Raw genomic sequence first — 13464 nt, 5'->3', positions numbered from 1 at the left:
TCCTGTGCTCTTCTTACTGATAGGTCTAAATTCTAGAGCAAAAAAGATATTTGCAGTTGTGTGGGCCTGGGTTTCCCTGTCTCAGAGTAAAGGACATCCCAGAATTGTTTCCCATGGAGTCTCCTGTAAATCCATGGGTTTTACTTACTCCATGAATGCTCAGTCAGTGCCCCAGAGCTCTGTGACCACATGGGCACAGGGCTGTGCTTAAGGGAAGTGCTGCCTGGCATTGTGGAGAATGAAACCTGGAGAAATAGATGCCAAAAGAGCAGCTTGGCCTGAGCCTGCTCTGTGTGGCCCAGCAGCTCTGGATCACTCAGAGCAGAGGTGGGTGAGCCACTGTTTGCCCAGTGTGGGCTGGGCAGATGTGCTCGCCCAGAGTCTGTACTTCCCTGGGGATCAGTGGAAGATTCTCATTCATGAACCTTCCTCCCAGCAGCTGAAGCTCTCCCTGCTCTCTCTCGCCTCTCCAGCTGCCGTCAGCTGCCCCGAAACAGAGCTGGTTTGGGGTTTCCCCACCAGAGGTGGTATTTCAGAACTTCGTCGCTCGGGAGGTCTCTGAGATGGAGCTGTCTCTCATTAATAAGGACAAGGTAAGTGCTGGCACCTGGAGCTTTGACACTGTGCTGGAAGAGGAGAGTGCTATCATTCCCCCAGTGTACAGCAAAGCAAGTTCTCTGCTGCAGCACATGCAGAAGAAAATATCTCAGCACCTTGTTCTGCAAGATGCTGGAAATCTTCCTGTGCTGGGAATTGTCCCCTGATTTTGGCCATGCATTGATGGTGTCTATCCCAAAGGAGTTTCCTTCTCTTGCAAGCTCTGGATTGAGAGGAATGTTGAGGGCTGTACAGTTCTTACCTGCTCTCCTCCTTTGCCTTGAGTCTATCCCACACCCTGTGTCTCCTTGGTTAATCTTGGCTCCTGGTAGGAATCTCTGCCTCTCTCAGCCAGTTTGGCTCCCTTTGTGCAGCTCACAGTCACAGCTCAGGGGCTGAGTCTTCTGCACTTTGTGCTGGAATCACTTCTCATCAAAGGCATTGGCACTGCAGGAAACGTATTCTGAAAGAGCCCTGCAATCAGGCTGATGGAGCAGAAGCAGTGAGAGGCCTTTAGGTGCCACTTCAGGCTCCTGCTCAGCTTCATCCAGCTCTGCTCAGCTTTTCCAAAAGCAACACGGTGCTCTGCTTTCCCTTTGGAGAACCAGAGCGCATCCAAAGCCATGTGCTCCTGGAGGTTTCCACCCTCACTTGATTCAGAGCTGCCTATGTGACCTAATGTCATGTGATGGCCCAGACTGAGCTTGCTTTGTCACGGTGGTTTGGGACTTGGTTTTCTGCCTGCCCCATAGATCTGTAGGTCTGACTTTATCCTCACAGCTGGCTTGGGGCCAGACTGGAGTAGTACTGCCCATGAGGTTGTACCACCCCCCCTCTCTGCTTGTCTGGGCAGTTGCTGAGCATGAGGAACTCTGATGGAGGCTTTGCCACTTATGAAACCAGGCGAGGAGGCCACTTACTGGAGCTGCTGAACCCCTCGCAGGTGTTTGGTAAGGGCAGCTCTGGGGGTTGGTTGTCCTGCCCACTGAGAAGGGACAAAGTGGCCTGGGCTCACCATGCCCAGTGGGTGCCTGACAGGGGATCAATGTGCCCTGGGTCTGGGGCAGGCTGGCAGCAGCTGGCCTGGAGGCTTGCCCACACAGGGGCTGTGGCACTGATACCCATTGCCTGCTGGCAGGTGACATCATGATTGACTACACATACGTGGAATGCACATCCGCTGTCATGCAGGCACTGAGACACTTCCAGAGCCAGTTCCCTGAGCACCAAGCCGTGGAGATCAGGTGAGGCACTGAGATGAGAGCTGGCCAGGGGAGAAGGCAGGCTCAGTGTCCCAAGCTGCCTGCCATGGCCTCCTAAACAATGTAGCTGCCTGTCGGCATGCTCTTGTCTCTTGTGCCCTCCAATAATGGGACCCATCCAAGCCTCAGAGGGGCTGATGGAGCCCCCAGTGAAGCAAACACTGAGGTTGAGTTGTTTCTGAAATGGATGACTTCTTTCCTGTCCAGGGAGACTCTGCAGAAGGGCCTGGATTTCTGTCGCAAGAAGCAGCGAGCGGATGGGTCCTGGGAAGGGTAGGTGGTGTTTCCAGCACCCCGTTTTCTTCTGACTGCCCCAGTGGGAGAGGGATCATCATGGCAAGCATTCCTGGCTGGCAGGATCTGTGGGAGGGAAAAGAAGGGCTGATCCTCCTCTAGCTGCTCTGCTTTGCTCTCAGTTAACCTCCCTCCAGCCCAGGCAGAACAGGTACAAGACGCAGAGAAGTTTGGGGTGGCTCCAGCTCCTGTGGTCCCAGTTCTGCTGACACCTGAGTTAGCTGGGAGCAGGTGCTGGTGGGACTGGGCATGGTTGGGTCATAGGGGAAGGCAGGCTGTAGCTCTGTGCCTGGCTCTGCTCTGCTGTGAACACAGCTGTGTTGCAGGCTGCCTCTCCCTGTGGCCTTCACCCCTGACAGTGCTGCTCTCCCCTTCTTCTAGGAGCTGGGGGGTTTGTTTTACCTACGGCACCTGGTTTGGTCTGGAGGCGTTTGCCAGCATGCAGCACACATACCAGGACGGGTGCGAAGGGAATGTCTGGGTACCCTAGCCCTGCCTACCTCCTGGGCTAGGGCAGGACTCTGTGGTGGAGCTGGATGGATCCCTGGCTGTGCATGGGCTCTCCTGCCTCAGGGACTGCTCCTCCCAAATCCAGTGCCTGCAGTATGGCCAGGGCATACTTGCTGCCTCACCCTCAAACTCAGGGCAGTCCCAGCCATGGGCACTTCTTCTCTTTGCAGCTGAGAACTGTGAGCATCCAAATACTCTCTGTCCCCAGTCCTGTCTTGATTCTGGCTCCCATCCCTGCAGGACTGTCTGCCAAGAAGTGGCCCAGGCCTGCCAGTTCCTGATCTCCAAGCAGATGGCAGATGGCAGGTGGGGAGATGATTCGAGTCCTGCGAGAAGCACACATACGTGCAGAGTGCCGAGTCACAGATCCACAACACCTGTTGGGCCCTGCTGGGGCTCATGGCTGTCAGGTAAGAGTAGCCCCAGTGCTCAGGGAAAAGAGATCAAGCTGGGTTGGGTGGCCCTGGGCCTGGCTGGTGTGACCCAGTGCAAAGCAAAGCTTTTGATCATGACTGCAGGCCTCCAGCCTGGGAAAATGGTGCCGTATTCATATTATTTAGTGTCTTGGGGTTGTGGGGAGGGTCCCAAAGCACTCAGCATGCCTGGGGCAAGCTCAGGGCAGCCTGGAGGTAGTTGAGCTCCCCAGACATGTGGATGAGGGTTTGCAGATGTTTGGATAAAGATGCTTACATTTCCCTTGTGCTTTGTAGGTACCCTGACATCAGTGTGCTGGAAAGGGGCATTAAAGTGTTGATGGATAAGCAGCTGCCCAACGGGGACTGGCCTCAGGTACATCTTTAGTCTTTCCAAGAATTCCTGAACACGCAGCAGTCCCCTGTCACTCATACCATTCTGCTCTCTGCTTGTCTCTCAGGGGAACATTGCTGGGGTGTTCAACAAGTCGTGTGCCATCAGTTACACCGTGTACCGCAACATCTTCCCCATCTGGACACTGGGGCGGTTCTGCCGGCTGCATCCCAACAGCCCCCTGGCTGGGCAGCTGCCAGCCAGAGCCAGAGCCAGCCCCTCGGCTGGGGCAGGGCAGGAGGAGCAGGGAGCCCTGTCTACTTGAACCTGCGGCCCTGGACTTGTCTTGGATCCCGGTGTCTGTGTGGGGCCGTGGCGGTGTGTGTTGCATGGGACATCTCCATGCTGACCTTAGCATGTTGACTGCTGCCTCTGCCCGGGAAGGGTGCTGTGCCGGTGCTGCAGAGCCTCTGCTTGCTGTTGAACCTCTTCTAAACATTCCCTTTCTAAGGTTTTTTCCAGGTATGTTCTCCATCCCCAGATGGGGAGTGAAGTGCCTTTTCAGACCATTTTGAAGATCAGATGAAGCTGCCGAGCTGTGTTGTATTTCACATTTGGACAGACTCTCATCCTGGGTCGCATGGCTGCCTTTATTGTCACAGTCTGTCTGTCTATACCAAGAGTGTGGGATTTGGGGTCTCCCCTGTGCCCACCACTGGGGCTTGGGGGGCACTGCACAATCCCTGCTGAGCTGACCTCTGTACTGTGGGTGCCAGTGATGGCCTTTGAGTTACTCACTCTACTCTGGAGCCCGTGCTGGGAGGGGAAGGACACCTGTCCTCCCCCAGATGTGTAAGAAAAGGAGTGCTTTGCTTAATTTTCTTATTGTTCTGTCCCCCAGCTGGTGGCACCTACCTTCCGCAGGTGAAGTCACCACCAGCCCTTGGAGAAGGGGCAGCTGAAGCAGAAAGCTGTGAGGTGGTTGGCATCATGGCACAGCCTGAGCCCAGGGCTCCAGGCTTCCCCCAACTCAGACCGTGGTGCCCTGGGACATTCACAGGTCATTGTCAGAGCTGGAAGTCAGATGGGATAAGAAATTGCTAAGGGTGATGCAAGAGGAACTTCACTGTATTCTCCTTTCTGTCTGCTAGTGTGTGTCCCAGGCAGAGGGGAGCTGGCACAGCAGCCTCATGTCATGTGGCTTGGCTTGCCTGTCCCCAGATGTGTGAGCACCATATCCACCAAACCATGCTGGGAGCCTGTGCCTCCTCTAAAGCATTTAGCCACAGAAAAATGTAATCAAGGAAGCAGCTCACTAAAGGGGAATGATCACTTCCCTCATCCTGCTGCTTACGCTCATGCAGATAAGCAAGACAGAAAAACTTATTTGTTTAAGAAGATTCAGCTCAGGCTGTCTCAACTCAGCCCTGTTTGCCTTTTCCAAATTATGGACCTCTTTATACCTGTCTGTGATATTACTCTGCATTTAAATTTCTTCTTGCTGAAACTGAATTATTCAAGTGTCACGTGCTGATGTGTTTTGAGAGGACATGGCTGTGTGGATTTCACCTATTGTTAAAATCTGCTCCAAGCTGCAATTTTGGATTGAGCACATGCAGAAGAGATCAAGTAGATACAGGATATATTCAGTACAATTCTTGTTTGATAGAAACTGCTTCTTCCAGGAGTCCTCTGGCACTCTTCCCAGGGATCTTCTAGAGTGTTTTGATCTCTGATTTCAGAGATGCCAGGTGTCAGTCCTAGACTACTCCCAGGATGTTAGCTGAGGTGATTTTTTTTCCTTTGGAGAAACGCTCAGGTTTGGAATCTATTCAAGATTCATCCCAGGCATCTGGAGTCTTTTGATCTATGGTTTTGGGACCTGACATCTTGGGTGGCAGCCCCAGACTCTTCCAAGAAAACTTTCTGAGATTATTTTTCTGTTTTGGAGGAAATCTGTTTCTGTTTTTCAGGAGTTGCAGCACATGAAAAGAGAGATACAAATGCAGACTGGTTTATTACATGCAATAAAAAGAGATCCAAGATTTAGCCATGACCGTGGTGATCCTAAGCACTGTCTCTTGACATGATGCCACCCACTTTGTCCCACATGGTCTTCCAGTGTCCTGGTACACTTAGGAGAAAGCAAGTGATCCTCAGGGTCTGTACAGGGATCAGTACTGTGTAATATTTTTATGAATGACATGGATGAAGGGATCGAGTGCACCTCAGCAAGTTTGCAGATGGCACCAAGCTGAGGGTGCAATGCCTCACCTGAAGGACTGAATGATGCAGAGGGACCTGGACAAACTGAGGAAGTGGCCCATGGAAGCCTCATGAGGTTCAGCAAGGCCAAGTGCTGATGCTGCACCTGGGTGAGGGCAACCCCCAGCATCAGTCCAGCTTGGGGGATGAAGGGATTGAGAGCAGCCCTGCCAAGGAGGAGCTGTGGATACCGGTGGGTGGGAGCTGGACATGCCTTGGCCATGTGCACTCACCCCCAGAAACCAACCATGTGCTGGGCTGATCACACAGCGTGGGCAGAAGGACAGGGAGTTCAGGGTGAGACCTGAACATCTGCAAAGCTGTAGGCACACAGTTTTTAGTGACTGGGAGTGGGGCTGGGCCCAGCCTCATCCCACTGGGCACAGCTCTGAGCAGCACTGACAGCAATGAGCTCTGGAGTGCCCAGGGGCACTGACCAACCACCAAAGGGAGCAGAGGGCACACAGGTGCAGTGCATGAACAGGAGGACTATGAAAGGTTGGGCTGAAGGAGAAGAAGGGCAGATGCTTGCAGCCTTCTAAAGAGGTGAGGTGTTACAGTGTGTGGGTTGGAGCTTTCTGATATTGTGTGGTGATTCTCTGTGTATGGTGGCCATCTCAACTGCGACATGTGCTGTGACACAGAGCTGCCTGCAGCCCTGGGGTCTCAGCACAGGAAGGACATGGAGCTGTTTGACCAAATCCAGAGGAGACCATGAAGATATTCCAAGGGTTGGAGCCCTCTCCTGTGAGGAAAGGGTGAGAGCTGAGGGTGGTCAGCTTGGAGAAGGAAAGGCTCCAGGGAGACCTTAGAGCCTCTTCTAGTGCCTAAAGGGCTTCCAAGAGAGACTGAGAGGGGCTTTGGACAAGCGTCTGGAGGGCCAGGACAAACAGGGGAATGACTTCAGACTGCCAGAGGGCAGCAGATCTTTGCCATTCAGAGGGGATTCCATGATCCAGCACAGAGCCTGGCTTGGGCAGGAGGTGCTGGATCCATCCCTGCTGACCTGGCTGTGTGATGGGCTCCAAATGGAAGGATAAGGGGTCCTAGGCCATGGGTTTGTGTCAGGGTCTCCATGAGGAGGTGAGCAAGATGAACACAGAACAGTCCAGCATGGAGTAGGACATAAAGATGATGTGGCAAGCACTTGGCAAGCTGAGCTGCCACCAATTCCTCCGAGAGGGAGTTGAATGCCCACCCCCTCCTCAGGGACTCCTGATGGCAGCATGCCCCAGGGGACTGAGCAGCATGCCTGCCCGTGTCTGTGTCACACCCCTGTGAGTGGGCCGGGCCCCCCAGCACCGGGACTGGTCCCAAAGGGGCCGTGGCAGGGCCAGTGGAAGGCCCCGGTGCCCTTCCTGCCCTGCTCCGTTGGCAGCCATGGGGGCTCATTCTGCTGCCCTGAGCAGGCAGAGCAGAGGAGCAGCTGCTTCTTGTTTGGCTGTTCCTAAAGTTCCTGCTAGCTGCGTATTCAACACTTGGGGCAAGGTCTTCCATGCAAGCTGGGGCAGTTTGGGTGGGGTGGGGGTGTGTCCTGGGGCTCTCTGTGACACAGTGCACCGTGGTCACCATGGGATGGTAAGGGAGAGAGTGTTCCATGGTGACCCTTTGTGACACGTCGTGATATATGTGCTGACAGTGACACAGCCGTGCCACAGTGCTCGGTGCACACAACAGGACAGGTCGGGAAAGAGCAGTGCAGTGAGGAGCCCCCACACAGCCAACTCATTCCTTGCTGACCCGGAGCTTTTCCGAGGCGTTCTCTGTGCGGGTGACCTCGAGGCCAGGCTGCGGGACTCGGTGACGTGGAGCATTTCCGAAGCGTCTGCCATCCCTGCGGCCAGTGCCCTCGAGGATAGACTGCGGGACTCTCAGTCCTATTTCTTTCTAGAGACTTCTCTCTTGCTGGTGCCCTTGAGGACAGACTGCAGGACTTACTGTCCTGTAGCATTCCCAAGGCCCCTCTGTTGCAGGTGCCTTCTAGGTACGACTGCAGCACTTGCTCATCTTCAGCTCTTCCGAGGCCTCTCTGCTTCAGCAGGCACTCATAACTGCAAAGAGTGACATGGAGCAGAGACCACCCAGCATGACCAAGCTTGCCTGGGTGGAGGAGGAAGAGGCTGGAGCTCCCTCAGCACAGCAGCCTGAAGAACTGGAGCAGTTCCAGCTGCTGCAGGAGGGTGAGTGTCAGAGCTGGGCTGCAGGGCTGGAGCCTGCAGCCAGCTTGGCCCCATCCCATCCCTGTGGACATGCCCATGGATAAGACAGAAGCTGGGCTGGATCATCTGGCAGCTGTGCTCCATCCCCCGGGGCATGCCGAGGCTCTCCCTGCCTGGGGAGCGCAGGGCTGGGCTCTGTTCTCCGGCCTCTCCTGCAGCCCCTCAGCCCTGTCTGTGCTCGCTCTCTGCCAGATGCAGCCGAGGAGCGGACACAAGAGCAGGAAGCCGCCCCTGGCCGCTTTTGCGGAACAGCGCAGGTACCTGTGGCCATCCCTACCTGGGCTGGGCCTGCTGTCACTGCTCAGCCAAGCACCAGGCTTGGAGTGCTCCATGGATGCTCCCTCCCTTCCTGCCCTTCTCCTGCAGACCCTCTGTGACTACATCATGTGCCTTTGGCAGGAAGAGACCGCTGGTGTGGGCACCGGCCTCTTGGCAGAGCTTCTGTTCCTCAATGCTGAGACCGGTGCTGCCATGCTGGATTTGCTTGTGGAGGAGGGTGTCTCCGATCCAACGCAAGTAAGCAGCCTGGGGCAAGGGCTCAATCGCCCCAGCACTGCTGTGGCACCTCGAGCCAGCTCTGCCGGGCTCCCTCGGCTCTTGAGGCCCAGCCCAATGTGGTTGGAAGGGAAGCACTTCTTAGGGGAAGCTGGGCAAGTTGCTGCTCTGGCAGGTCTCCGAGTCTCCCCGTGCCTTCTGCAGGTGCCCGCCATGGTGAGGCACATCCACCAGTGGCTCACGGCCAATGAGTCTGCTGGGCACAGGCTGGACGAGGCCCTTCTGGAGCTGACCGAGGAATACCCCTCGGACGTGATGATCACCCTCTTGCGCTGGGCCCCATCGTGTGACAGGTAGGGCAGCCCCACGTGCCTTGAGGGCTTAGGGTTCACCAGCCCGTCACCCAGTAGAGCCTGTCCCTGCTGACTGCCAGACGGGGCGGGGAGTTCCAGGATCCTCTGGCTCCTCTGTTTTACAGTGCTGGGACATCAGCTCCTGAGCCTGGGGCCATGCTCCTTCCCTGCCCCTCAGGGCCTGTACCCACGTGGGCTGGCTGGCCGCTGCCAGCCCGGGGCAGTGGGCAGAGCCAGGGCTGAGGGCCGGCGTGGGCCCTTGCAGCTGCCCAGGCCACGGGGCTGTGGCCTAGACTGCCCTGACACAGAGTTCTGACCCCACAGAGCTGCCGCGACCATGTGGGGAACCATCATGTCCTCGAGCAGGACTGCGGAGCCGGCGCTGCAGTTACTCCTCGACGCGCTCAGCGCCTGGCCAGTGTACAGCGTGTACACCTCTGATGGGGACAATGCAGGAGTCTTTGCCCTGGCTGTGAGTTTCTGGAACCGGCCTTTGCCAGCCCCCAGGCCGCCTCTCAAGCAGCCAGCTCTCTGTCCTCCCCCAGCTGCATCTCCCTGCCTCGGGCACTGGGCTGAAACCTGGCTTAGGGGCAGGGTTCAGGGGCACCAGGCCGGCTGCTCTGCCCGTGTCCCCCTGGCCTCTCCCTCGCATGCTGGAGCCCTGCCACATGGATGTCTCAGCACTGAGCGTTGTCTCTGGGTGTTTTATTTCTTGCAGGCAACCGTGGCACTGTGGAGAGTCTTCAATCTGACCTGGCGCTCCCCTGTCGTGCTGGAGTATTTCCCCAATCTCTTTCTGCGTCTGCTCTTCCAAGCTTACATCAGCACGCAGGAGATGCCAGAAGAGGTTGAGACTTTCTGGAAGGGATGCCAGGAGGAACACGGCCTGGCCGCCAACCCCAACAGGTGCTCCATGCCAGTCCTCGCAGTCTCCCCATCCCTCCCATGCCCCCAGGGCAGGAGCCAGGGCTCCCGACCGTGACCTGGGCTTTGCTGTGCACACAGCTTTGCACTGCAGACCCTGAAGGCCCTGCTCTGCCAAATGCGCTATGAGCACGTGGTGGTGTCAATGGAACGCAAGCGTGCCTGGGACACGCTGCTCTGTGCTGACACCCACCACTATGCAGTGCGTCTTCTGGCCAGGTGAGACCTCGTTCTCCCCCCCAGCCCTCTCCTTTGTGCCTAGAACTCCCCACACAGTCCCTGTGGTCATGGGCGGCAGGGCCTCTTCACCAAGGGAGGGATGAGCAGACTGGAAAAGGCTGGCAGAGGAGGGTGCCCGGGAATAGCCGCCTCCCAAAGCACCCCCTGGGTGCTTGGGAGAAGACCAGGCCTCTGTGAGTCAGCCCTGGGAGAGGTTTGCCCACCTGGCTCAGGGGCAATGGTGCCTTTTTCTCCCCGCCAGGGAGATGCGCCGCGTCTCCATCATCTGGTGTTGCGGCATGGCATCCTGCCTCTTTGACCTGCTCAGCGAAGGCATTTCAGACTGGGAACTGCCCGCCCTGGCGTTCCTGGTGGAGGTGAGTCCCATGGCCATCGCTGCCTCGCTGAGCTGCCTCCCACCCCTCTGCCCTCTGGTAGCCGCAGCTGCCTGGGACAGTGCCCGTGCCCTGTGCTGCTGTCTTGGCTCGGCCCTGTGTGCTTCTGAGCTCCTGGGCACCTCTGCGCCTGCTCTCTGTGCCTTTCAGGTCCTGGACTGCCTGGACTTGAGCGAATGTGGCGAAAAAGTCCTGGAGATCTTGACAAGTCAGCTGCAGAGCGAGTCCACGGAGATGCGTCGCGTGGTGCTCCGCGGCCTCGTGGTGCTCACCTCGATGGTGAGAAGGAGGCAGCAGCTGAAGCTGTGCTGGCAGCATGGGGCTGGGGCAAGCAGCCCCTAGGGCTCAGCTGGGCTTTGGCAGCTGTGCTCTCCCAGCTCTCCAAGGTCACTGTTCAGCTGCCCGAGTGCTCTGGGACAGGCCTTCGGCCTCTGAGCCCTGCAGCAGCAGCGTGGGGTGGCCCAGCCTTGTTTTGCACACAGGATCCAAGCATGTTCAACCTGACTGAAAGCCTTGGGAAACTACTGTGGGATGCGGACGAAGACATCGTGGAGATGACCCTCATTGTGCTCAGCTTACTGCTGCTGCACAAAGACCTCACAATAGCCAGCCCCATCGCCCTGCAGCTGGCTGAGGCGCTCTGGCACCTCTTTGACAATGTGAGGCTCTGTGCCCCCAGCCACGGGCACTTGGATGCTGCCTTGGGCCAGGGCATAGCGGGACCTGGAGCATCTGATGCAGAGGGCTTTTGCTTCCTTTCCCACAGGACAACAGCCATGTGCAGCTGCTCTCCATTCGCCTCTTCCAAGATGTGATCACGCTGGTAGTGGCAAAGGACAAAAAGGCCCTGAAGAAGCATGTGAGCGAGAGCCTGCTCCCGCTCTTCTTCCACTGCCATGATGAGAACGGGCGTGTGGCACAGGTGAGGCCTCCTGGCCTCTGGTGTCTCCGTGGGAGGGGGCTCAGCTGTCTGCCCACCCCCTGGCACCTGACGGGCTCCAGCCTCTTGCTGGCCTCGGCACAGAGATGCGGGTCCTGTGCCCTGGGCTGCGGTGCCATCTCTGGGTCTCTGCTGCTCTGCAGGCCTCTCGGGAAACGCTGCTTTCTGCAGTAAGGTTCCTGAAGAGGAAGGATCTCAAGCAGCTGCTGAAGACGGATCAGATGTGGAGGTTGGCCGAGTGCTTGGTAAGGACGGCCTGGAATCCCCAGCCCAATCCCTGAAGAAGCCGCCTGCCCATGGCACCCAGTCTGTGGGGCTGGCAGCTGTGGCCCCTGCCCAGTGCCCCACGCAGGGGCAGCGGCCTGCGCCCCACACACCACTCCCTTTCCTGGGCCGTGCGGGCTTTTCTCCAGGCTCCTCTGACCGAGCCTCATGCCAATGGAGCCCCGAGCCAGCTGGGCTCTGCTGCGGGGCGGCACCATGGCTCACTGGGTCCTCTGCCCCGTCCCGAGCCTGGCGCCTGCGGCTGTTGGCCAGGCCTCAGGGCTGTGTGGGCAGGGGGAGCAGTGCAGGGTGTAGGGAGCACCCGGCCCTGGGGCAGGGCTCTCATCAACCCTTTCTCTCCGTGCCCTGCCACTCTCTGCAGCTGGGAGAGGATAGGAGCCGTGCGGCCGAGCGCCTGCGCCAGGCCCTGCCATACCTGCGGAGCCCACAGGAGCCCCTGCGAGAGGCGGCCGTCAGGTTCATCGGTGAGCCCCAAGCTCTGCTCTCTCCCCTCCCCGCCCCAGCCCGCCGCAGCTCGGCCCCAGCACCGCCTTCTGCCCTGGCAGCAGGAGCCGGGCGCAGGCAGCTGCAGCCCTGGCTGGCCTCGGCACCGCTGCCACCCTCTGGCAGCCATGACCTGGGGCGGCAGCCTGTGCCAGGGGCCTGGGCTGAGCCCTGCCGGGCCAGCAGGGCGTGTGGCCTCAGGGCTGGCAGCACCCGTGTGCGGCAGCTGTGGCTCTGAAGGCAGGACTCGCTCTGTGTTCCCAAGGGATCGCCGGGCGCTACCTGACAGGGCAGCAGCCAGAGTTCCGGATCATCTGCATGGGTGAGTGAGGCCTGCAGGCTCTCAGCGGGGGCTGCCACCGGCAGCTGCGTTCCCTGGCCTGCCCGTGGGCGGCTCCGCTACCTGCGCGCACCAAGGGCAGCATGGCCACAACACAGACACTCTTCAGGGGCCTGGGGGACATTCCTGGCCAGCAGCTGCCAGCTCGTCCTTCTTCTGTCCTGCTTCTTCCAGGCCCTGGCAGGAGCTGCGTGGGATGGACGTGGCAGGAGGCTCTGCCCAGGTCCCCGCAGATCCACCCTCTGACTGTGGCTCTGTTTCTCTCTCTTGCAGCCCTTCAGGACATGACGGATGACACCAGCCCTACCGTCTCATGCCTGGCACTTCAAACTCTGTACATCAATTTAGCTGTACAGAGCATTCCCTCCTCTGGACTCCAGAAGATGCGAGACCAACTCCGCCAGCTCTGGAAGTCGCGGCCTTTCCTGTGTTACCGTGGCTGAGTGTCCTGCTGTGGCGCCGTGGAGAAGTGATCCGGGAGGCTGCGTCTGCTGGGGCCACCTGAACCTGTGGGGAACACCTCTCCTCTGCAAGCACTTCCTTTCCCACCCTCTATAGGAACATTAAATTGCTGTTGTCATACGCCGATGTCCAGGAGCTTTCTCTTGGTGCAGAGTGTCTTCAGGCCAATGGGGAAGAGGGGAAGAAAGAGTTCTTCCTCTGAGCAAGTTGCCCAGAAGTGGTGTGGAAGGGAAAGTGGCCAAAAGCCCCTTGGCCTTTGGTGGTCCTGCAGGAACGTTTTTGTTTCTGCATCAAGTCTTCTGGAGCTGGGGGAACAAGTGAGTTCCGTGTCCATCAAAGAGCAGAAAGCAGCAGGATGTGTCTGCTCCCAGCGCTTGCCTTGGCCGTTCCTTCTCAGTGCTGGCAGCATCATCAGGGACACACTTCAAGTTCTCTCATGCCGGAGTTATCCCAATCTTCTGCACTTGCCCAGCTTCCTCCCAGGTTCACCAGGGAAAATCGCTGCCCATGCCAGTCCATTCCCTTGCCCAGAAGGCACCTGCTTGTGTTTGGACCCGAGCTGCTGGCCACAGCCAGACGGGCAGCGCTCGCAGCATTGGCCATCAGACGCTGGGCTGACTGGTGATTTCTGGTTTCTCTCCCCAGAGTGCCAGGACATCATTAAGGGGTGTTTG

The 13464-nt window shown here is 57.9% G+C and overlaps 2 protein-coding genes across 2 annotated transcripts; both read left to right on the top strand.

The window, feature by feature from the left end:
• The first annotated feature begins 1086 nt into the window (after positions 1–1086).
• On the top strand, positions 1087–5466 carry LOC132334854 (lanosterol synthase-like). The gene is given in 8 exon segments (XM_059861035.1): positions 1087–1547; positions 1736–1841; positions 2067–2132; positions 2535–2615; positions 2904–2977; positions 2980–3073; positions 3374–3452; positions 3538–5466. Coding segments are annotated over 8 exon segments (786 nt in total). The 5' UTR covers positions 1087–1459; the 3' UTR covers positions 3736–5466.
• Positions 5467–8616: 3150 nt separating this feature from the next.
• LOC132334740 (maestro heat-like repeat-containing protein family member 6) lies at positions 8617–12910 on the top strand. Its single transcript, XM_059860845.1, has 11 exons — positions 8617–8742; positions 9067–9214; positions 9461–9885; positions 10148–10262; positions 10431–10559; positions 10763–10939; positions 11047–11202; positions 11364–11465; positions 11867–11969; positions 12254–12310; positions 12602–12910. Exons 3-11 carry the CDS (start codon positions 9785–9787, stop codon positions 12769–12771), a joined length of 1110 nt encoding a protein of 369 aa, XP_059716828.1. The 5' UTR covers positions 8617–8742; positions 9067–9214; positions 9461–9784; the 3' UTR covers positions 12772–12910.
• Positions 12911–13464: the final 554 nt, after the last annotated feature.

This window comes from Haemorhous mexicanus, chromosome 16, assembly GCF_027477595.1.
Source record: "Haemorhous mexicanus isolate bHaeMex1 chromosome 16, bHaeMex1.pri, whole genome shotgun sequence".
Classification (NCBI taxonomy): Eukaryota; Metazoa; Chordata; class Aves; order Passeriformes; family Fringillidae; genus Haemorhous; species Haemorhous mexicanus.
The sequence above is the reverse complement of the archived record's forward strand: the minus strand, read 5'-3'. Positions and strand labels throughout refer to the sequence as shown.

Excerpts from the sequence above, each read along its gene's own strand:
- LOC132334740 (XM_059860845.1), top strand. The coding sequence starts at position 9,785 with ATGCGCTATGAGCACGTGGTGGTGTCAATGGAACGCAAGCGTGCCTGG. Across the intron at positions 10,560-10,762 it reads TCGTGGTGCTCACCTCGATG|GATCCAAGCATGTTCAACCT; the intron begins GTGAGAAGGAGG and ends TTTTGCACACAG. Across the intron at positions 10,940-11,046 it reads TCTGGCACCTCTTTGACAAT|GACAACAGCCATGTGCAGCT; the intron begins GTGAGGCTCTGT and ends CCTTTCCCACAG.